Raw genomic sequence first — 24,962 nt, 5'->3', positions numbered from 1 at the left:
AACTTGTCAAGTGCCTTACTAAAATCCATATAGATCACATCAACTGCACTACCCTCATCTACATGCCTGGTCACCTGCTCAATGAACTCTATCAGGCTTGTTAGACACGATCTGCCCTTCACAAAGCCATGCTGACTGTACCTGATCAGACCATGATTCTCTAAATGCCCAGAGATCCTACCTCTAAGAATCTTTTCCAACAGCTTTCCCACCACAGACGTGAGGCTCACTGATCTATAATTACTCGGACTATCCCTACTAACTTTTTTGAACAAGGGGACAACATTCGCCTCCCTCCAATCCTCCGGTACCATTCCCATAGGCAACGAGGACATAAAGATCCTAGCCAGAGGCTCAGCAGTGCCTTCCCTCGCCTCGTGGAGCAGCCTGGGGAATATTCCGTCAGGCCCCGGGGACTTATCCGTCCTAATGTATTTTAACAACTCCAACACCTCCTTTCCCTTAATATCAACATGCTCCAGAACATCAACCTCACTCATATTGTCCTCACATCATCAAGTTCCCTCTCATTGGTGAATACCGAAGAGAAGTATTCATTGAGGACCTCGCTCACTTCCACAACCTCCAGGCACATCTTCCCAACTTTATCTCTATTCGGTCCCACCTTCACTGCTGTTGTCCTTTTATTCTTCACATAATTGAAGAATGCCTTGGGGTTTTTCTTTACCACTCACCAAGACCTTCTCATGCCCCCTTCTTGCTCTTCTCAGCCCCTTCTTAAGCTCCTTTCTTGCTTCCTTATATTCCTCAATATACCCATCTGATCCCTGCTTCCTAAACCTCATGTATGCTGCCTTGTAGCACCTGACTAGATTTTCCACCTCATTTGTCACCCATGGTTCCTTCACCCTACCATTCTTTATCTTCCTCACCGGGACAAATTTATCCCTAACATCCTGCAAGAGATCTCTAAACATTGACAACATGTCCACAGTACATTTCCCTGCAAAAACATCATCCCAATTCACATCCGCAAGTTCTAGCCTTATAGCCTCATAATTTGCCCTTCCCCAATTAAAAATTTTCCTGTCCTCTCTGATTCCATCCTCTTCCATGATAATGCTAAAGGCCAGGGAGCGGTGGTCACTGACCCACTGAGAGATCTGTGACCTGACCCGCTTCATTCCCTAGTACTACATCTAGTATGGCATTCCCCTTAGTCAGCCTGTCCACATACTGTGACAGGAATCCGTCCTGGACACACTTAACAAACTCTGCCCCATCTAAACCCTTGGAACTAATCAGGTGCCAATCAATATTAGGGAAGTTAAAGTCACCCATGATAACAACCCTGTTGTTTTTGCACCTTTCCAAAATCTGCCTCCCAGTCTGCTCCTCGGTATCTCTGCTGCTACCAGGGGGCCTATAGAATACTCCCAATAGAGTAACTGCTCCCTTCCTGTTCCTGACTTCCACCCATACTGACTCAAAGGAGGATCCTGCTACATTACCCATCCTTTCTGTAGCCGTAATAGTATCCCTGACCAGTAATGCCACCCCTCCTCCCATTTTTCTGCCCTCTCTATCCCTTTTAAAGCACTGAAATCCAGGAATATTGAGAATCCATTCCTGCCCTGGTGCCAGCCAAGTCTCTGTAATGGCCACTACATCATAATTCCATGTATGTATCCAAGCTCTCAGTTCATCACCTTTGTTCCTGAGAAAGAATCTGATAGGAGAGGAGAGTGGACAATAGGAGAAAGGGGAGGAGGAGGGGGCCCCGGGGAAATAACCCACTGGGATGTGAAAGGTCAGAGAAGGTCAGAGTGGGAGAAGAAAGTGGGGAAAATTTGTTCAACGGAAAGAGAAATCAATATTCATGCCATCAAGGTGGAGGGTACCCAGATGGAATATAAAGTGTTGCTCCTCCACCCAGGGGAGGCCACAAGAGGAGGTCATCAATCACCATTACCTCCATAAGCAACTCTGGTGAGATCACCATTGTTCTAATTGTGAATTTCTGTTGTGCAGGCAAATGGTTGTTGAATTTTAAACCTACAGTGATTTACAGACTGGAATATAAGTGACTGATCTCAGCACAAAGCAAAGGTGTGTTTTTTGTAGTCATCTAAGTATGTTGTTCAGGATTCACTTCCAATGTTTATCATTTCTACCTGTCTGAATCGAACTCTACAAGCAATGTGGTTTTAGGTTTTCATGCTATAAAGTGATAAATCAGTAACCTTTATCCTCTCAGGGATTTGTTTCCTGGACAGGGGTGTGTCATTGCAGTCAGGTGACGTGTACGTGTAGACAACATTCAAAATGAATCTGGATCCTGATGAAATCTCTGTGCCTTCCAGCGAGAAAGAATTTTTGTGAGTACAGGATTTCAGGGAGATTCACTTATATACACAACCAGTTATTTAATTCTGTGAAGAAATTAAATTGTACAAGGGCAGTGTGCTTCATAACAGTGAGTTCAAGGGACAGGAGGGATCAAGTGGGCTGGTGTGTGGTTGTGGTTTATGTTATAGAACAACAGATAGGCTAAAGTCAATTACAGGCTGAGTCCTAACCCAGGGGATTCTCAGATTGAGGAATGACATCCAGGGATGACCCAGAATAAGTGATATTTATGGAATGAATGAAATGGAGCTGGATTGATTCCACATGCTGACCAATCTTCAGCTTGAGCGGGGAAGCTTGGTGGTTGATCTGTCCCGGCACCAAAGGTCATGGCAAGGAGCCGCTAGTTGAGATGTCAATGGGGATTTTCAATCGTCTGGCCAGTCTGTGCTCCAATAAATTTCCCACTGCACAGGAGTCATTCAGTTGTCTGGGGAATGTTTTTGATCTCCCCGTGACAGTGATATGGGAAGCACCTCTCCAGCAGGAGCTGAACTGAGAGCGAGGCTAACAGCCATCACAGCACTCCCTACTCTGGACAGACATGTGAGTTTTCCGGCAGTTTATGACAAGAGGTCCAATAATGTCCAGCCTCTCTACAGTAAAATGCAGCAACTCTCCCCCCTCCTCTCCTGTTCAGCCTATTTGCACCGGCTCTTCGAGGCTGGGATCAATGGCGGTAGAGGAGGAGTACTGGCCCAGGGAATAAGAATAGGAGAGGACAGAGGACAGTCAAAAGGGAGAATCTGTTTGGTGTAAAACCCTTTGTCTATCCTTTCTTTCAATTAATCGGTTATTGAATCAAATTGCCTGGTCTATAAGACGGACTAAATCATCCATTGGATGTCGAGACACAGAGGCATCCTTTAGCTCATCACTCAGTCCCTTGTGGAATTGATCGGTTAGTATTTCCATATTCCAACAACTCTCTGAGGCCAAGGTATGAAATTCTGTAATATAACCGGCTACAGAGCGATTCCCCTTGCAAAAGCTGAGGAGCTTTAACACAGACCCCTGTCCTCCAATGAGGTGATAGTTCAACCTCCTCAAAGTCCCTGAGAAGAGGTTTGCACTGCATAGAAGGGGGAACACTTCTCCCAGTGTGCGGAGACCTGACAATGGCTCTTCCAGGAAAGGAGCAAGATTACGTAGGCGACCTTCCTGAGTTCTGATGGGAACATAGATCACTGCAATTCAAAAGCCAAGGAACCTTATTCCAGGATTCCACAGCATACTTCAGGGCTGTCATCGTACCACCTGCGAGCCAGTAGATGCAGTAATCCCTCACATGTATTAAATCACAAACACAGGAAAGTTTGCAGATGCTGGAAATCCAAAGCAACGTGTACAAATTGCTGGTGGAACTCAGCAGCTCAGGCAGCATCTATGAAAAAGTGTAAACAGTCAATGTTTTTGGCTGAGATCCTTCATTAGAACTGAGAAGGAAGGGCGGGGAGAGCATATGTGAGTAAAGTATTGGTGGGGTGGAAGAGGCTGCTGGGAGATGATAGATGGGAAAGGCCATGGGTGGGAAGGGTCATGGGATGGAGAAGAAAGAATCTGATAGGAGAGGAGAGGAGTCGGGGGAGAGGTGAAATTCGTTCACCAGAAGGAGACATCTATATTCATGCCATCGGGTTGGAGGGTACCACAGACGGAATATAAGGTGTTGCTCCTCCTTGTCTTGTCATTATATACCTCCATTCCTCCATCAGCAACTCTCTTGAGATCACTGCAGTTCAAATTGTTAATTTCTCGTGTGCAGGCAACTGGATGTTGGATTTTAAAAATGAAAGGGCAGGAACTATGCAGTAGATGAGAGAGCGACAAACAATGTATTTATTTTCTGGAACTAACACAAAAGACATGATTATGTTTTAGTTGTTTCCTGGACAGACGGGAGTCATTGCAGTCATGTGATATGTACGTGCTGACATATTAAAAATAAATCTGGGTTTTGGTGAAAGCTTTATGTTTTCCACTGAGAAAGAATTTTGGTAAGTACAGGAATTCGGTGAGGGGTGGGGTTCACGATAGATACATGATCAGTTATTTAATTCTGTGAAGCAATGAAATTGTACAAGGGAATTCTGCTTCATAACAGTGAGTTCCAGGGGCAGGAGGGATCAAGTGGGCTGCGTGTGGTTGTGGTTTATGTTACAGAACAACAGATAGGCGAGAGTGAGTTACAGGCTGAGTCCTAACCCAGGGGTTTGAGGGGGTTGGGATTGCACTGTATCTGTAATGAGAGAGCTATGGAGGGTGGTGAACATGAGTGCAAAGTAAGGTCTAGAATTAACTCAGACTCTGACTGGAAATAAACAAAACGACACCAACGAAATCGGAAGGCAAAACCACAAACAGTAGCACTAGAAATGGAACTCCTATGATTGAGCACTGAGTGCTCAGATCAAGGTCTATAAGTTCAGACTTTCCGTGAAGGAATGCGGCAGGCAGTAACTGGAAGTCAGAGTTCATAGGGATAGTGGCAGCTGACCATACTCTAGAGAATTGGAATGTCAAAACTTGGATGCCTGCTGCTGTTCAATTGGGACCATGACAGAGCCACCCTGCCCCCCTCCTATGGCCACTCCTGAATGCCCAGGGTGATCATGATGGAGCGGCTGAAAGTCCCCTCCGCTGCAGGTCACCTCAGGTTGCCGAGCCAGGTTCAAAACGTGTCCCCAGTTGAGCACCCGCAAATGAACAGGGAACAATGATACATATGGGAGGATCATTACTTGTGACTGACCTATGTTCCTCTGGAGCTTGGTGCATTTTTGGGCCTGGGGGTCTCTGTAGATCTCTAGCTTCAAAGAAATTGACAGAGGAAATTTGTATCAAATCCAGATGTATTACCAAGCATCGCAGGTGCTCCATCTGTGCAAAGAGTATGAAATTTACCTTTCCAGTCAAAGTTTTGTTTGGCAAAATAACTTTATACCATTTCCACAGTATTGTCAGCCTTCGTATTTTCCAAGAAGGACTCACAAAATAAGAATTCTTCTTTCATTGCCTCAATATGCACAGAAAAAACAATATTGGGTATATTTAAGGCAATGTTTGATAGATTCTTAGTCAGGGCATGAAAGGATACAGGGAGAAGGCAAGTGATTCGGGCTGTGAAAGAATTAGATCCGCCATGATGAAATAGTGGAACAGACTCGATCGGCCAAGTGGCCTAATTATGCTCTTGTATCTCATGATCTAATGGTCTTATGAGGGAACTACTTCCAGGTTTTTCCCTCTGTTCTAGTCCTTAAACTAGCTCAACCATTTCCAGTGCCAATAATTCTACTAAAATCTCTCCAATAATGTGGGGCTTATTGAGCTTGTCAATCTGGTAAGAACTTTAAAGTTCTTACTGGTGGCCACTAGTAAAACTCAGTAGTAAAACCAGAGAAAACTCAGTAGTGGCCAACAGTGGCCATCTCTCTGGTCAGGGGCACCAGCAAGGTAAATGAATTGGACTCACAGGCAACTGTTCACACTTCATGCCATGATGAAGATTGTCAGAATCTTGACAAAAATGAGAAAAACACTCAAAATGCTGAAGGACCTCAACAGGCCAGGTAGCATCTATGGAAAGGAGTAAACAGTGAACGTTTCAGGCTGAGACCCCACTTAACGACTGTCAGAATCTTAACATCTAGTCTCTCAGACCTTCTCATCGATGTACAGGACGAGTTGTGGTTGCCTCTATTTGAATGATACAAGGATCTCGCCGCTGTTTAATCTCTTTCTGGACTGCCTAGTTGATCTCTGACCCAACCACAGAAAGGGCTCAGCTTGTTTGTTTTCACTCCCCATTCAGGTAGGAATGACTACCTTCAGACGCTGTGTATTTTCTTTCTTTCTTGGTCTGCCACAGCATCGAACTTGATGTCTCTGCTGTAACTCAGATCCCTTCCCATCTATTGTCCCCATTACTTTTTGTATTCTGAGTTATACAACTAATTTTCCACCTTCAGCGACCAGCTTCCATTACAGAGTACAGTTCCCATTATCCGAGGGGTGATTGATAAGTTTGTGACCTAAAGTAGAAGGAGTCAATTTTAGAAAACTTAGCATATTTATTTTTCAACATAGTCCTCTCCTACATTTACACACACAGTCCAGCGGTCGTGGAGCATATGGATCTTGGACCTCCAGAAAGGGTCCACAGCAGGGGCGATTGGTAAGTTCGTGGCCTACGGTAGAAGGAGATGAGTTATACAGCTCTCGTTACATGCACATGCAGTTTAACTATTTAAGTGATAATGCTGAATGTTTTAAGTTAATAATAGTCCCTAACTAGATCGACTTTGGGGAAAAAAAATCCCGGATAAACATGCCAATTTGTCTTGTATATATGGAATCGAGGGGAAACCCAGGGGCTATTCAACCGGCGAACAATGCCGAGTCGTTCCATGTTGGAAAACTCAGCCTTTGTAGTTGCCGGCTTTTCTGGGTCCAATCTACACGCATGGGCATGCACTGGCGGGCCAGTTGTGGGAATGTGCTTTTCGATCCCATCTTTTGTTACTGTAGTGGAGAATCTGGACTCGGTGAGGTTTGGGAATTCACCCAGCAGTCGAGTAAACTCGCATGCAGTGATGCATGCACTTGACAGAGTAGTTGTGGGGAACTTACTTGGGGAGCAGGGTAACAACCCAAAGTCCTTGACATCCATAAGCCGGAAATTCTCAAGATCGACTAACAGTCCTTGGGCACACAGGAAATCTGCGCCGAGCAGACGTCTAGCCACTTTAGCTAGGAGACAGTCCCATGTTAACGTCGCCCATTGAAGCAACGCATCACCTGTCATGTCTCATAAGTCTGGATCCTGCTGCCGTTGGCAGCCTCCAGTGAGGTTTCGTCACTCTTTGCCTTCTAATCAATAGGCCCTGCTGGCGGCACAATAACTTGAGCACTGGTGTCACACCAGTGTCGCCCTGAAAGGGTGTCCGCGATGAACAGAAGACAACCCTGGCAGCTGGAACCCGTAGTATTTAGAGACCTCTGATATCCTGATGCACTGGCACTGTCGAAGCTGCAAGGTGGTCGGCGTTTCCCAGCGACCCTACCAAAGCACGCGTGGTAAACCAAAGGCCCGGCATCGTCTGCTTCGCAGCCGCGGAGTGCGTGTGTTGGGTGCCTTGCTGATCGGTTTAGTGAGGGAGAGAAAGGAGGAGGACTCATGCAGAGCTGCCTAGATGAGTGTAGACTATCAGCCAATTTAGCAAGCTCCCAAAAGGCCTTCACGGGTGCATTAGTGAGGGCTCTACGTACTTAATCAGGCATTTGCTGCATGAAGTGTTGTTTAAAAATGAAAGAAGGATGGTGATTTCCCAGGCGAGACAGTCTGTGGTCAATTAGCTCCGAAGGCTTAGCATCGCCGAGACCAAGTAAAGACAGCAACAGGTCGGTGTGCTCAGGCTCCGATATTCCAAGAGTCCTTAAAAGGTGAGTTTTCAGTGATTGGTATTTATCATGTTCAGGCTTGTGTACAAGCAGACTCACCACTCTCGCAGTCGTGGAATTGCATAGCGACGCCACCATGCAGTAGAACTTGTTATCGGTGGTGATTTCTCTCAGTGCGAACTTGGGCTCAGCTTGTCCAAACCAAGTGACAGTATTTTGCTCCCAAAGCTTCAGCAGTTTCAAAATGACTGCGTTGGCCAACATGTTCAATAACTCTGGAATCATCCTAGAGCATCGGGGTCACCAGTGTAGGTTTTCACCAATAAAACGAAGAGAGGTGTTTTAAGTTTAATGAACTATTAACACATTTTATTGAATTCCAAAACCGAAACACAAAGCACGCTTAAAATGGTTGCGTAGTGGCGTCATCACGTCAGACCAGTTTCTTAAAGAGAAACCCCAACTCAATGTCAGTGGTTGTAAATTATGTACATTTCTCCCAACTATGTTACCCGGCAGTAGTTTAACCCCCTCTTCCACCCCGCCCCCCCCCCCCAGATTCTTGGCAGGGGCTCCGTGAAGTCTATCTGGATGTTTTCCCAGGGTTCCCTCAGCCATGGCTGAACTTCCTAATCCCCTTAATTTTCCTGATGGTCACCCATCTACTGTCCAAAACTTGTTCTCTGGATGTGACCAACTCTTCAAAAGACTTATCTATAATATTTTCAGCATCTTGATTGATTCTCAGCACATCTAACTCAAGCTCCAAATCTTTGACCCAGTCAAGTGCTGAAGTTGGGTGCGCTTCCCGCAGAGTTAGTAATCAGGGAAATTGTCAGATATCAAGAATTCCCACAGCTGACAGAAGGAGCAGCTTACCTCTTCTTATCTGTGCTTCCATCTGTTAAGCCAAAGCCTTCCCACTATATCACTGGCACACTCCAATAATAGCCACTCTGCTTGACCCCATCTTCCTTTTATTTGCACCTGAATGTAGGCCTCTGATGCTGATACTTACCGTGCCTGTGCAGCCAGAAAAAAAAACAAACGTACACAAATCGGCTCCTTTTATACTCTCTCTCTCTTCCAACACTCGTAGGGCTCTGCCACCGACACCAACACTCACCATGCCTGAGCTGGTAAATCTTCTCTGTTTATATTCTCACTTCATCCTTCTGTGGGCCTCTGACACCAACACTCACCATGCCTGCACAGCCAAATAAGACCAGCCTTAGCTAAATCTGCTCCCTTTATACTCACTCTTGACTTCCTTAGGCCTCTGACACTGACACTCACTTATCGTGCTTGAGCCACTGAAACAGTATCATCAAGATAAACATGAGAGTCTGTAGGTTTATGAAAAATGTCAATTAACAGCTTGTATCCTGAGATGGAGACAGAGAGACCAAGAAAGTGGAGGCAAGTATCAGAGATGGACCAAGTGAATTTAAGCTCACGATGAGGCAAAATTGATAAAGTTGATAAGCTCAGTGTGGGTGTATGAAGCAGCACCAACACAATCATCAACGTAGTGGAGGAAGAGTTGGGGAGTAAAACTGGGCAAGGTTTCAAATATAGACTGTTCTACACAGCCGACAAAGAGGCAGGCATAGCTTGGGCCCATGCAACTACACATGGTACCCCTTTGGTTTAGAAAAAGTGGGAGGAGCTAGAGGAAAAATTGTTCAGGGTGAGGACTTGTTCTGCCAAACAGAGGAGTTGATTGGTTCTTTTGTCAAGAATGAAGCAGAGGGCTTTGAGGCCTTCCTAATGGGGGATAGAAGAGTATTGACAAAGTCTCCAGCTTGAACATGCCTAGAATTGGCAATCACTCTGGCCAAACTTGGATCCTGCCTACTGGAGTATGAGAGTTTCTGGGGAGTGATAAGGCTCTCCTGAAGCATGTTGGCAGGTCTGCCTACAGTTGCTGCCTGGTTTCAGATCTGCAGTAGTAATGTATAGGCTGGGGTATAATTCATGGCTTGGGGTTTGTTATATACTCTAGGTAACAGATCCCAGTGAGTAAATTAAAGTTCAGTATCTACTCCAAGGGCTCAGGGTTGAGATGCAGATGTTTTGCTGATGTGCTGTGTGTCTTGTCTGTTCTACTTTCTGTGATTCAATCAATGTGTGATTCTCTTGCTCTAACTATGTAGACATTTTGGGACAGGATTGTCTGATGTCAGTAACCAGAGACCCTACAACCCACACGATGATGATGGAGAAACCCTTGCAGCTGGTTTATAACAAGGACGGGAAGCTGCAACTTAACCCAGAGGCTCTGAAGGTCCTCCAGTCCATCGAGGATCCAGTGGTTGTTGTGGCTGTGGTTGGTGCTGCTCGTACAGGGAAGTCCTACCTCATGAACTGTCTCGCGGGAGACAAGAATGGTAAGGGCAGTGGCTGTAAACTTCCACCTCTAACTTTTCACCTCTATTTACTGTCTGTCTTGCAAAAATTATCCTGAGACCTGAACCCACAGAGCACACTTACATTGTCAATCTGTCAGTAGTGGGAGATGTACTGGAGACATCCGTTGATGTCATGTTGGTGTTCCCATCACTGATTTGGACAATGGATCTAGAGAGATCCGGGGAATTTAAACTGCATGTTTGCTTCATATCTCAGATGCAGAGAGCACACTGGTTTGGTTAATGGCGACCAGAGTTACTTGCTGTAAAACTGACTCTGTGCCAACCATCGTTATAGGAAAGATGTCAAAAAAATTGAGAGAGTATAGAGGAGATTTACTAGAATGTTGCCTGGGTTTCATCTGCTAAGTTACAGAGAAAGGTTGAACAAGTTGGTTCTTTATTCTTTGGAGTATAGAAGGTTGAGGGGGGACTTGATAAAGGTATTTAAAATTATGAGGGGGATAGAGTTGACGTGGATAGGTTTTTTCATTGAGAGTGGGGGAGATTCAAACAAGAGGACATGAGTTGAGAGTTAAAGGCCAAAATTTTAGGGGTAACATGAGGGGGAACTTCTTTACTGAGAGAGTGGTAGTTGTGTAGAACGAGCTTCCAGCAGAAGTGGCTGGGGCAGGTCAATGTTGTCATTTAAAGATAAATGCGATCATTGCTATAACTGTGTGACCAGAACTGTACACAATACTCCAAGTCTGACCACACCAATGCTTTGTACAATTTTAGTGTCACCACCCACTTCCAATTTAGTGCACTAACTGATGAAGGCCAGCCTGCTAAAAACTTCATCCCCATCCTCTCTACTTGTACCACCCCTTTAAGGAAACCATGCACCTCTAGTCCAAGGTTCTTCTGTTGTGCAAAGGTATCTGGAGACCTTGCATTCAATGTAAAAGTCCTACAATGATTAGCCCTTTCAAAATGTAACTGTACGTACTCATCTGAATTCCATTTGACATTGCGCAGCGCAGCTGCCTCGCTGACCAAGATCCCACTGGACTTGCTGGTACTCCGCTTCACTGTCCACTGTGACAGTGAAATAATGCTTGAGAATTATGCCCATCTCCTGCAGTTCCACAAGTACATTTCCATCTTGCTCTTTCATGGACCCTATTCGCCCCATGTTACTCTTCTTTCATTAATATATTTGTAAAGCCACTTAGTATTCTCCTTAATTTTCTAAGCTAAAGTCACTTCATGCTCCCTTCTCCCCTCCAAATTTCCATCTTAAGTTTACTCTGGCATCCTCATATATATTGAATGATTCACTAATCCCAGCTGTCTGCTTCTGAATCTATTTATGTGACCTGAGTTACAATAATCATTAACATCCAGGGTTCTCAACTACCAGCAGCTTTGCCATTTACTCATTAAGACCCTCTTTCTCAAGAAGAAATCTCTATTATGACTGGTGTCTCCTACTCACCCATTCTCTGTGGAAGAGAACTGTACACTGACTATTGTCTCCTGGACCCTCTTTGTAAGAGGGGGATTTGTCCTCTGGCAGATGCCACAGTCTCTCTCTCTCAAGGATAGATCTGCACATTGATTAGTGTCTCTCAGTGTATCTGTCTCAGGGGCAGATCTGGACAGTGACTAACATTCCTCACCACCTTTCTGCCAATGCTTCATTCCTTTATCCTTGATGTTGTTCCTAGTATTGTGACTGAACTGTTGAAGCGGATCCAGATGAAATCCCAGCCCAATGGCTGTGACAGTTGGGACTATGTCGGTTCCTTCCCTGAATTTGTCTGGGTGATCCGTGATTTCATACTGGATATGAGCATCGATGGAAAAAATGTGACTGAATGAGTACCTGGAGCACAGTCTGAAACTGAAGGACAGTGACTATGTGGCAATACCAGTCTCTGAGGAGATAGGATGAACATGGAAAGGGGCCAGAGAAGGGAGGGAGCAGGGTTGAATTCAGTGTGTGAGAGGGTAGTGGAGGAAGGGGCAACCTGTTACCTTTGAGAATCTGTGCACAAACACTCCAAGGTCTCCCGGCCCCTTCACATCTCTCATTCCCCACTTACTCTGCATTTCCCTGCCCTGTTCACATTCAGATTACCTCACACTTCCATGTAGGGTTACATATTTAGGAGAAACGTACATAATTCACAACCACCGACATTAGTTATGGTTTCGACATGAGAATGTTGTATGTAAGTGTTTTTACAGCATTTTTGGTGTTTAGGTTTTCAAATTCAGTAAAACGTGTTATGGGTTTCATTAAATTTAAAATGCTTCACTTCATTTCATTTGCGAAAACTTAGACCCAATTCACATGGCCTCACAATTCCCTGCAATAACTTGATGCCAAAGTACACCATCCTCTGGTTTGATGGTAAAAATGCACCATTCCCACCCATCTGACACCTCCTTCCCATCAGAGTTTCGTCCGAATGGCTGGATGCCACTCTGCCACACACACAGCCTTCTCAAACAATATGATCCTCAACTACCCTGTATGACATCAATGTCACATCATTCCCCTCCATGACAAGTCACTCATGACTCAACAATAATGCACTTGATGCCCCTCCCACACGTCCTGCCCCTCACCATCACATCTCGCAAACTGCCTCCCCTCTGTTTCCTTTCTGTCCTTCCCCTATTCCTCCCCAGTGCCATGTGGGTAACAGTCACCATGTTTGGAATGGGAGAACAGACTCAGTGAGGGTGATTCTTGCTTAATTCCTGGTTCTTTTTTTTTTTTTAAACAGGTGAGAGCAGTGAGCAGGACAAGAAATATAATGAACTCCGCAGGTGTATCCGCGATAATTTTCCCTCACGTTGCTGCTTTCCCACAAACCCAAATGATGTCAAGCAGCTCCAGGAATTGGAGGACAGTAATCTGTATGAGAGTTTTGTCAAGGAGCGGCAGAATCTCATCAATTATATTCACACCCACACGAAAGTCAAGAGAGTTCTTGGGGGTCAGCTGGTCACAGGCAGAAGTGAGTAATTGGGCAAAACTTCATCACCTCTCTTCATACCTCTCTACCTGGCATGAGAAAATCAGCAGATGCTGGGCAACCAAAGCAAAACACATAAAATGTGAGATGAACTCAGCAGGCCAGGCAACATCTATGGAAAAGAGTAAACACTCACCATTTCACAGTGTGACTACTAATCAGGACTGGAAAGGAAGGGGAGAAGTCAGAATGAGATGATGGGGGATTTGGCAAGAGGGAGAAGTACAAAGTGGTAGCTGATAGGTGAAACCGGGAGAAGGGTGAAGAATGGAGCTGGGAAGTCGATTGGTGAAAGAGATAAAGGTGTGGAGAAGGGTGAGTCTGATAGGAAGGGACTGGAGACCATGGAAGAAAGGGAAGGGTTTGGGGCACCAGATGGCGGTGATGGCAGGTGAGAAGAGGAGATGTGAGAAGGAAGCAAGAATGGGGAATTGGGAAGAAGATGAGAGGTGGGAATTACCGGAGGTCGAGAAATCGATGTTCATGCAATCATGTTGTGCACCTTCATTCCATCTGCCACAAATCGCAGGATTCCCTGGTGGCCACCATTTCAATTTTACTTCCCATTCCATTCCAACATGTCCATCCATGGCCTCAAGAGGCCAGCGTATATTATGTCCGGGTAGTATCCAACCTGATGGCATGAACATAGATTTCTCAAACTTCTTATCTGCCCATTATCTCATTCTGTTGCTCCATCCCTTCCCTTTTTCCCATGATCTTCGACCATCACCTTTCAGATTCCCCCTACTCCAGCTCTTTATCTGTTTCACCAATCAACTTTCCAGCTCTTCTATTCACCCCCTCCTCCTCTCCCATTTTCATCTATCAACGACCACCTTGGACTTCTTCCTCCCCCCCCCACCCCCCCCCAACCCACCACCTTCTTATTCTGATTATTTCCCTTCCTTTTCAGTCCTGGTGAAGGGACTTGGCCTGAAACACTCACCGAGAAAGGGAATATACTATCGGAGTACATGGGAATGTGGACAGTGGGATTGAATGGAAAGGGATTTGGATGCCATTGGAACGGTGTACAAGGAAAGTGATTGGGAAGGGGTTGGAAGCCCATTGGAAGAGTGCTCAATGGAAGTGAATAGGAAAGGGTTGGGATCATGTTGGGAATACGGATGATGGGAATGAATGGGATGGTGTGGGATACCATCCTGTGTGTGGAAGGCAGGAGTGAATAGAAAAAGATAGAGTCAACTGCCAGTGAATGAGGAGGTGTGGGGTCCCATTTGGGAACATGAACTGTGAGACTGAATGGGAAACAAGTGGGGTCCCATTGGGAATATGAACTGTGGGATTGATTGGGAAAGGGGCTGGGTCTTATTGGGAGCGTGGACTGTGGGTTTGAATGGGAAAGGTGTGTAATCGCATTCGGAATATAGGCTGTGGGATTGAATGGGACAGGTCGGGGTGCCATAGGGAGTATGAATGATGGGAGAGAATTGAAGGGGTGAGATCTCATTGGAAGTGAATGAAAATGGGTTGGGTACATTGAGATGCGGAGAATGGGGATTGAGAGTGTGATCAGATCCCCAGGCACTGATCTCCAGAAATATCCCACACAGGATTTGTTGCATTGATGGAGGCGTACGTGGGCATGATGGAAGAAGGGGTCCTACCGTGTGTGGAGAGCTGTGTCGCCAAATTAGTGGAGGTGGAAAACCAAGCAGCATTAAATGAAGCCCTGAATTTCTATGATAATGAAATGGAAAAATTCTCAGAATCTGATGACCTTACTATGAGCAAACTCAGAGAGGATTACAATATGAAGAGGAGAGAGGCATTCAATATCTTCCACAAGAGATCTATAAACAACAACAGTGGCAAATACATCCAAAAGCTGGAGGTGAGCTGGACTCAATCCATAAAGACATAGATTGAGAGACAGAGAGCATAGATATCATCCTGAAAGTGAGGCACTAACAGACACTGGATAGTATAGTTCACTTGTAATGTTCAGTGATTACCAACTGTCTCATCTCCTCCGAACACCAGTCCCTGGACCCAACCCGTAACAACATGGACTAAGAGACAGAGAGTATAGATATCATCCTAAAAGTGAGGCACTGAAAGACACTGGTCAGTGTGCTGATCTCTCCCCGAGAAAAAGTAACTCAGAGATATAGTTAGTGTACAGATCTCTCACTGAGAGAGATGGACTGAGAGACACTGGTCAGTGTACGGATCTCTCCCTGCGAGAAAGCAACTCAGAGATAATGTTAGTGCACGGATCTCCCCCTTGGAGAGAGGGACTGAGAGACAGTGGTCAGTGTACAGAACTCTTCCTGAGAGACAGCAACTCAGAGGCATAGCAGGTGTGCAGATACACCCTTGAGAGAGAGGAACTGCGAGAAACCTGTCTGTGTACAATACTTTGTTTCCTAGTTTACTGTACAGATTTCCTTCACTCCCAGGAGAAGATGAGTTCTACTTACAAATCTCTCAAGGCCAAGATCAAGGAAAAGTCACAAGAGGAATATGAAAAACAGCAAAAAGAAGTAATGTCATTCATAGAAGACAACCTGACATCAGGACATTATCAGAGACTTGGTGGTTTTCAGGAGCTGAATAAGGATCTTGAAAAGGCCATCAAAAGGTATGAAAAGAAGACCAAGGACAAGATGGAGGTGTGTTCAATATTTTACAGCAAGGCACTTACTTTTCAAGTCTCATAGCTTTCCTCTCCTCTGTCTCACTTTGATTCAGAAAACTCCCTTCGCCCCTGTCTCCTTCCATGTCAACCAAAAAATGCGAAATTAATTTCCACTCTCTGTAACATCTGGAATGGTATTAAGTAGGTGGAGTGAATCTGTGATCGGGGAAAAAGTGTCGGTGGCTTGTGGGAGGATTTTCAGTGGGCAGGGTTTGTCAGTTATGGGGATGAGTGCCTGTGGGACTGTGGGAGGGGATTCCTTGCGTGGAAAGAGTTCATGAGGGGGGAGATGTCCGTGAGATGTGAGGGGATTCAGTGGGTGGAGAGTCAGTAATGGAGCAGTAAACACAAAATAATCTGCAGATGCTGGGATCAAAGCAACACTCACAACCCGCTGGAGGAACCCAGCAGGTCGGGCAGCATCCATGGAAACTATGAGTCGACGTTTCGGGCCGGAACCCTTCTTCAGGACTGAAGAGGGAAGGGGCAGAGGCCCTATAAAGAAGCTGGGGCAGAGTGGGAAAGGGGCAGAGGGTGGGAAAGTAATGGGGCAGAGTATCCATGGGCTATGGGAATGATCCTTTAATGCTAGTTTTCAAGAGCCTTCCAATCTCTCCCTTAAAAATCTTAACCTTCTGTTTCCACTGTGCTTCAATGGACAGAGTTCCAAAAACCAATTGTGCTTTGAGAGAAAAATATTTGTCTCATCTCTCCGTTGATCAAGCTATCTGTTTATTTAACTCAGCTTTGCGAATCACGACCAGCTCCCATACACTAACTATTCAGTCGATGACTCCTAGTTCTTGGTTTTCCCACACAAATGTCTTGCCCCAAACTGTCCTACCTTCTCTAATAAGGTAACCTATCCTTCCAGTTATCAGTCCAAGAACCCATCTCTGAACTGCTTCCAGTGTGTAAGTGTTAAACGAGACCTGTACTGTCCATATTCCAGATGTAATCTCACTAAAACCTGATATAACTGAAGGATTACCCTTCCACTTTTGTTACACACTCTATCTCTCCCACTGACTTGAAAGCATTTTGCAAATCTTGCACTAGAACATCCAGATCCCTCTACATCTCAGAACTCCACAAACTCTCCCATTTGGATAATATGCTTCTATTTACCTTTCTGCCATAACGGATATTTTGCATTATCCCACATTGTGCTCGATTTGCCTGATCCCGTTCATTTGCAGAAACCATCTCTCTACTCTTCGTCACCTGTGTGTGTCATTTAAAATAATGTTCTGCCTAAATCTAAGGCCATGGTATAAATTACATATACTCTCTAGTCGTGGTCTTACCAATTTCCTGTAGATTGATAAGAGAAGTTTCCTTATGGTGTATCAAACCCCAGAACTTGACATTTAATGGTGAGAGCCTGTCTCTGGTCTCTTGTGGACTGGTGTGATGGGAGAGAGTTGGATGTCAATGATTTTATCTTTTCTTCTCTATAGGGGTGGGCTGTCCTCAACCACTTCCTGGAAGAGATAAAACCTAAGCTGGACCAAGTACAGAAGATTGACAGCAAGCTGACAGAGGAACAAATGCGTGCCTCTGGTGAGAAAATAAAAAAAAGCTCAAAATTCCCACGTCTGGGTGTACTTGTACTTTCAAAGTTAACACTTCGAGTCCGAAAACTAAAAATGTGAGACAGTCCTGCTGGGTACTTCGCCTCAGAGTTCATCAGTAGAACCAAAATGATAGTGCTATCAGGGAAAGGTGTGCTGATGTTCTTGGACGTGTTCATATTAAGAAGAAGTTGGTGTTGGGTCTCTCGAAGAACATAAACAGGAGGCCAGAATGTCGTGCCCAAGAGGAAAGATAGATTTGAGGCAAGAGTAGGGGTTATCAGTGAGGATTGAGTAACTCTTGTTGAAGAGATATAGGTGCAGAGACAACAGAAGGGCTTGGTATATGATGTAATTGGAACCCAAGCATAAATACCAACTCATTAATCCTTTATTGTGCACTATTCATTTACGTTTGAAATGTATAGATGATATATCATTGCCCTGTGCTGTACTGCTGCCACACAACAAATTCATATCATATGTTGGTGATAATAGACCTGATTATGAATTCTGAACTCATTGAGGTGTAAGCACATGGAGAAGGGAAGGTCCTGGCTGAGGACAGAACGCTCCACTTCATAGAGAGGAAAATCAAACAGGCTATTGAAGACATGACAGGAGGTGGAGTTGGGGTCAGGGGTGAGCAGAGGGTTGGAGGGATTGGAGGAAGTAGGGAGGTAAAAAGAGGAGGACGCAGAGGGGTGAAGGTTTTGTGGGATACTCGGAGGCATGGAAGACCATGAGTGGCTGGCGAAACATGGTCGAAGAGAGGAGCAGTAGGACCTCTAGGACCCAAGTGGTGGCATTAATTAGCATTACTGTAGCAGAGGCAATAAGCAAAATATCTGATGCATGTTAGAGTAGATCGGCAGGTGTGACGGGTTCTTGCATATTGATTGGACAAATCAAATCGGTCAAGGCAATCTTGAGGCGGATTTCGTAGCTTTCTAAAGCAATGTGTTACTGAACTTACAAGGGAAGACGCTATTCTTTTCTCGTCATGGGTAATGAAAGACAATAATGATCTTGCAGTCGGAGACCATCTTGGAAAAGGCGATCAAAGTATAATTGACTTCTCATTTTTCAGACGGCCTTTGACAAGGTGCCGCAAAGGAGGCTGCTTAGCAAGATAAGAGCCCATGGAATTACAGGGAAGTTACTGGCATGGGTGGAGTATTGGTTGATGGGCAGAAAGAAGAGAGTGGGAATAAAGGGATCCTATTCTGTCTGGCTGCCGGTTACCAGTGGAGTTCACAGGGTTTGCTGTTTAGAGCGCTGCCTTTTACGATGTATGTCAAAGATTTAGACTATGGGATTAATGGATTTCTGGCTAAATTTGCCAAAGATAGGTGGAGGAGCGGGTAATGCTAAGGAAACAGAGAGACTTAGGTAGTTTAGGGCAATGGGCAAAGAAGTAGCAAATGAAATACAATGTTGGAAATTGTATGGTCATGCACTTTGGTGGAAGAAATAAATAAGCAGACTATTACATAGATGGAGAGAGAATTCAAAATGCAGAGATGCAAAGGGACTTGGAAGTTCTTGTGCAAGATACCCTAAAGGTTAACCTCCAGGTTGAGTCAGTGGTGAAGAAGGTGAATACAATGTTAGCATTCATTTCTAGAGGTATGGAATATAAGAGCAGGGATGTGGTGCTGAGGCTCATTAAGGCACTTTTGAGACCACACGGAGCATTATGTGCAGTTTTGGGCTCCTTATTTTAGAAAGGATACATTGACATTGGAGGGGGTTCAGAGAAGATTCACGAGAATGATCCCAGGAATGAAAGGGTTACTGTATGAGGAACTTCTGGCAGCTCTTGGGCTGTATTCCCTGGAGTTCAGGGGAATGAGGGGAGATCTCACAGAAATATTCCGAATGTTAAAAGGCCTGAACAGATTAGATACGGCAAAGTTATTTTCCCTGGTAGTGGAGTCTAGGACAAGAGGGCACAACTTCAGGATTGAAGGACATCCATTTAGAACTGAGATGCAGAGAAATTATTTCAGTCAGAGGGCGGTAAATCTGTGGAATTTGTTGCCACGAATGGCTGTAGAGGCCAAGTCATTGGGTGTATTTAAGGCAGAGATAGATAGGTTCTTGATTAGCCAGAGCATCAAAGGGTATAGGGAGAAGGCAGGGGTGTTGGGATGACTGGAAGAATTAGATCAGCCATATTTGAATGGTGGAGCAGACTCAATGAGAAGAATGGCCTACTTCTGCTCCTCTATCTTATGGTCTTATGATGTTAAATGGAGGGTTAACAGTTTGATCCAAAACCCAGTGTACTATGCCGAAACAACAGAGAATACAATGGTCTGAGAGAAGAGTTAGATCGTGTAAATTAGATCGTGTAAATTAGAAACACAGGCTACATGGTGGGACAGTTGCTGCAGGAGTGGGATGCCAGCATTTACCACAATCATGGCTCTGGGTGATGGGAATGGAAAAAAGCCATGGGACGCCGGCCCCTCTCATGGGGCAGAGTAAGAGTGATCCAGTTGCTGGTGGCCTCTCAGTGTTGCTTCTGGGGCATTGAACGGGGCAAAAAGAAGGATACAGACCATAAAGGTTGTGTTTTATGTTCGGACTCCAAGGTTGGCCAAGAGCTGCCCATTTCAGAACAAGGAATATTTTTCATGGACTTGTTTACCACGGTTCAAAGACTGTGCAAAAGGTTGCGGTGAGGAGACTTGCTCCTCTCGACCTCTAATGTGGCTCTGGTTGGACTTCCAGAGCCAGGAACAATGAGGCCATCCTTCAGTCTGCTGCCTGATGTGGAGAGAGTTCCCCCCACCCAACCATGGCCATCAACAGGCCCAGATTCCCCTGAGATGTCTGATAATTCCTCCACCACTGATCCAAGGGTTAGGATTGACTTGGAGGTGAAACAAGCTGGTGGGTCTGGGACACCTGCTTCAGAGAGAGAATTGCACATGTCAGCTATGAGTGGCTTCTGCCTGGAGGGGGACAGTTACTTGTGTAGTTGAAGGTGTTCATGTTCATTGACTGAAGATAGACTGCCATGTGCCCTGTATGATGATTCCTCTCATCCTAGTCCCTGCATCCCTGCAATAAGTCTCCGCTGGCTACGGACTTCTAGGTTGGAAATGGCACAGCTCATGAGGCATGTCTGTACCATTCTCCAATACACCTGGTGCTGTGCTCGGACCACCACCTATTGTGGGCAGAGCTCATTCTATCACACGTGTGCGCAGGGTCCACATACCGGCACTTTAACAACTAGCACTTTAATAGGCTGGATGACAGCCCATTTCCAAGATTTGTTCTTACTGTTGTGAGAGACGTAGAGGGGGAGCAGGGGAGTTTCCCTCCCCAGGGTCACATTTGTCTCTTCTGTCAGGAATATATCTGGGGGCAGACCAGTGAGCAGAGGAGAATGAGAAGGGGGACACAGATGAGACTTTAAATATGTTGTTGTTGATTACACATATATTTGTGAAGAATAATCTGAGAAATTTGGGGGGAAAAAACAGGGTGAACAGTGATATTCTTCAAAGAATGGAATTTCCCTCCCTCCACTATGATGCTGCCCTCACCTACATCTCTTTCATTCCCCAAACATCTGCACTTTCCCCATCTTCCCATAGTCATAACAGGGATAGAGCTCCTCTTGTCCTTACCTAGACTCCATCAGCCTTTGCATCCAACACCTCATCCTCTGCAACATCGGCCATCTCCAAAGAGATCCTACCAATAAACGCAAACACAAGGAAATCTTCAGATGCTGTAATTTCAAGCAACACACATAAAAGTTGCTGGTGAACACAGCAGGCCAAGCAGCATTTCTAGGAAGAGGTAGGTCAACATTTTGGGCCGAGACCCTTCGTCAGGACTAACTGAAAGAAGAGCTAGTAAGAGATTTGAAAGTGGGAGGGGGAGGGGAGATCCAAAATGATAGGAGAAGACAGGAGAGTGAGGGATGGAGCCAAGAGCTGGACAGTTGGAGGCCTAAGGAGAAAGAAAGGGTGGGGGGAGCCCAGGGGATGGGCAAGGGGTATAGTGAGAGGAACAGAGGGAGAAAAAGGAGAGAGAGAGAAAGAATGTGTGTATATAAATAAATAAATAAATAAATAATGGATAGGGTACGAGGGGGAGGTGGGACAACATCGACGACTGCATTGGCGCTGCTTCCTGCACGCATGCTGAGCTTGTTGACTTCATTAACTTTGCCTTCTACTTTCACCCTGCCCTCAAGTTTACCTGGTCCATTTCCGACACCTCCCTCCCCTTTCCAGATCTTTCTGTCTCTGTCTCTGGAGACAGCTTATATACTGATGTCTACTATAAGCCTACTGACTCTCACAGCTATCTGGACTATTCCTCTTCTAACCCTGTCTGTTGTAAAAATGCCATCTCCTTCTCGCAATTCCTCCGTCTCTGCCACATCTGCTCTCAGGATGAGGCTTTTCATTCTAGGACGAGGGAGATGTCCACCTTTTTTAAAGAAAGGGGCTTCCCTTCCTCCACCATCAACTCTGCTCTCAAACGCATCTCCCCCATTTCACGCACATCTGCTTTCACTCCATCCTCCCACCACCCACTAGGAATAGGGTTCCCCTGGTCCTCACCTACCACCTCTGCAGCCTCCGGGTTCAACATATTATTCTCCGTAACTTCCGCCACATCCAACAGGATCCCATCACTAAGCACACCTTTCCATACCCCCCTCTCTGCTTTCCGCTTTCCATTCGTCCCCCCCATCCCTCCCCACCGATCTCCCTCCTGCACTTATCCTTGTAAGCGGAACAAGTGTTACACATGCCCTTACACTTCCTCCTTCACTACCATTCAGGGCCCCAGACAGTCCTTCCAGGTGGCGCGACACTTCACCTCTGAGTCGACTGGGGTGATATACTGCGTCCTGTGCTCCCGATGCGGCCTTCTATATATTGGGGAGACCCAACGCAGTCTGGGAGATCGTTTCGCTGAACACCTACGCTCTGTCTGCCAGAGAAAGCAGGATCTCCCAGTGGCCACACATTTTAATTCCACAGCCCATTCCCATTTTAACATGTCTATCCACGGCCTCCTCTACTGTCAAGATGAAGCCACACTCAGGTTGGAGGGACAACACCTTATATTCCGTCTGGGTAGCCTCCAACCTGATGGCATGAACATTGACTTCTCAAACTTCCGCTAAGGCCCCACCTCCCCCTCGTACCCCATCCATTATTTATTTTTTATATACACACATTCGTTCTCTCTCTCTCCTTTTTCTCCCTCTGTCCCTCTCACTATACCCCTTGCCCATCCTCTGGGCTTTCCCCCCAACTTTTTGTTTCTCCCTGGGCCTCCTGTCCCATGATCCTCTCATATCCCTTTTGCCAATCAACTGTCCAGCTCTTGGATCCATCCCTCCCCCACCTGTCTTCTCCTATCATTTTGGATCTCCCCCTCCCCCTTCAACTTTCAAATCTTTTACTAGCTCTTCCTTCAGTTCGTCCTGACGAAGGGTCTCGGCCTGAAACATCGACTGTACCTCTTCCTAGAGATGCTGCCTGGCCTGCTGCGTTCACCAGCAACTTTTATGTGTGTTCCTACCAATAAGCATATCTTTACATCCCTCAACTCCCCGTTTTCTGCGGGGAATACTCCCTCCGCAATTCCCTTATCCATTTGTCCCAGGCCCCCAAAATATCTTTCTCATGGCACTTATCCCACAAGCAGTGCTACACCTGCCCACACGCCTCATCCATCAACTCCATACAAGACCCCAAACAGTCCTTCAGGTGAGGCAACCCTGAAGTTCACCTGCAAATCCACTGAAGTCATCTTTTGTGTCTGTTGCTCCTGATGCAGCCTCCTCTATGCTGGCCAGACCCATCACAAATTGGGGGACCACTTTGTCAAGTGCCTCAGCACCATCCAACATAAGTGGGACTTCCCAGTGGCCAAATATTTTAATTCCCATTCCCACATGTTGGTCCATGGTCTCCCCTTGTGCCAGGAAGAGGCCACCCTCAGAGTGGGGGAGCAGCACCTTATATCACGTCTAGGAAGCCTCCAAAGTGAGGGCATGAATATCCATTTCTCATTCTGGTAAACAAATTTCCCTCTGCTCCTTCCTCTATTCCTCACTCTGACCTTTTTACTTCTTTTCATCTGCCTGTTACTACCCCCGGGTTGCCTCCTCCTTCCCTTTCTCCTATGGTCCACTCTTCTCTCCTATCAGATTGCTTCCCGTCCAGCTCTTGACCTTACCCACCCTCCTGGATTAACCTATCAAATTCCTGCTAGTATCTTTCCCCTCCCCCACCTTTTTATTCTGGCATCTCTCCCCTTTGTACTGAAATCAGGACTCAGCTGAAACGTCGACTGTGTATTCATTTCCATAGATGCTGCCTGACCTGCTGAGTTCCTCCAGCATTTTATGTGGGTTTTCTTAGGCTGAACAGTGAGTGAATCTCCCTCTCAATGTCCTGTCACACACACCTCGAGAAATGACCCCTCTCAGCACTCTCTGCACGGACTAACCAACTCATCCTCTGCCCCTTTTGTCAGCTTTGGAAGAGGAGCTCTCAAGGATGAAAGACGAGCTGAAGAGGGAGCAGGAGAGGAAGGCGGCTGAGAAACACATGAATAAGGATATCATGGAGCAGATCAGGAAAAGCTTTGAGGAGGGTAAAACGTGCAGTGTGGAAGAGCTGACGAAAGCCATGGAGCATATGAGGAGTGAGATGGAGAAATACGAAGTTGAAGGCAATATGGAGGATGCGCAAAGGGCTCAGCAGAGGTACAAGTACCTGAAGAAGAAATATGAAGAGGCAACATCATGGAGTTTCATGAAATTTATAATGGAGAATTATTCGTATTTGGCTGTCCTGGTAAAAGCAGTGTGGGATTTGGTAAAATACAAGTGATTCCAAGCAGGAAAGATGCGCACACTTAGAAATGTATCCACAGCACCAATCCTGTGACATCCCGAACCACTTCCAGCCACTACCCCTCCATAGTCTGATCAATGAACTGGACCCCAAATATTGTCCACCCCACACAGCGCACATCCAATCCCAAGCTGGATATTGGGGCTCACACACTGAAACATTTAAAGTGGAATCAGGAGTTTTCTCCCAGTTTATCCATAGATTCCAGATCAGAACCACAGGGATGTGAATGAGATCATCATTTCCCTATGACCCAGTGTAATATGTCCCACTCACTAAATCCCCTCCCACAGCTCATGGACACACTCTCGAGTAACCAACATCCCTCCTACAGAATCCCCTTGCACATTCTACATCCACTCTCTCTCATCACCAAACAAACCCCCCTCACAAATACGTTGAATCCCCTCACACAGCCCACAGACACTCTTCCCAATTAACTCTCCGCCTCCCCCACCCCGCAGCCCATGGACATTCTCCACTCTCCCCATAAGTTGAGTGAATAGTTTTAGCAAACAGATTTGTGAAGTAACAGATGCTATGTTGGACCACAATATAACTTTATTAACAAATTAGTAATCTTTCCAATTATCCAAATCAATGTAACTGCAATAATAAGAATATATATGTATGGA

At 45.7% G+C, this 24,962-nt stretch overlaps 1 protein-coding gene across 1 annotated transcript in view; it reads left to right on the top strand.

Moving 5' to 3' along the window:
- The window catches only part of LOC140204647 (uncharacterized), an 84,981-nt gene extending 60,678 nt beyond the window's left edge, over positions 1–24,303 (top strand). The window contains 9 exon segments of the mRNA XM_072271345.1: positions 9,930–10,163; positions 11,171–11,279; positions 11,858–12,004; positions 12,006–12,043; positions 12,926–13,159; positions 14,755–15,035; positions 15,604–15,816; positions 17,303–17,405; positions 23,945–24,303. Coding sequence (XP_072127446.1) covers positions 9,930–10,163; positions 11,171–11,279; positions 11,858–12,004; positions 12,006–12,043; positions 12,926–13,159; positions 14,755–15,035; positions 15,604–15,816; positions 17,303–17,405; positions 23,945–24,303 — 1,718 coding nt within the window.
- Positions 24,304–24,962: the final 659 nt, after the last annotated feature.

Source organism: Mobula birostris, chromosome 11 (assembly GCF_030028105.1).
Source record: "Mobula birostris isolate sMobBir1 chromosome 11, sMobBir1.hap1, whole genome shotgun sequence".
NCBI lineage: Eukaryota > Metazoa > Chordata > Chondrichthyes > Myliobatiformes > Myliobatidae > Mobula > Mobula birostris.
The sequence above is the reverse complement of the archived record's forward strand: the minus strand, read 5'-3'. Positions and strand labels throughout refer to the sequence as shown.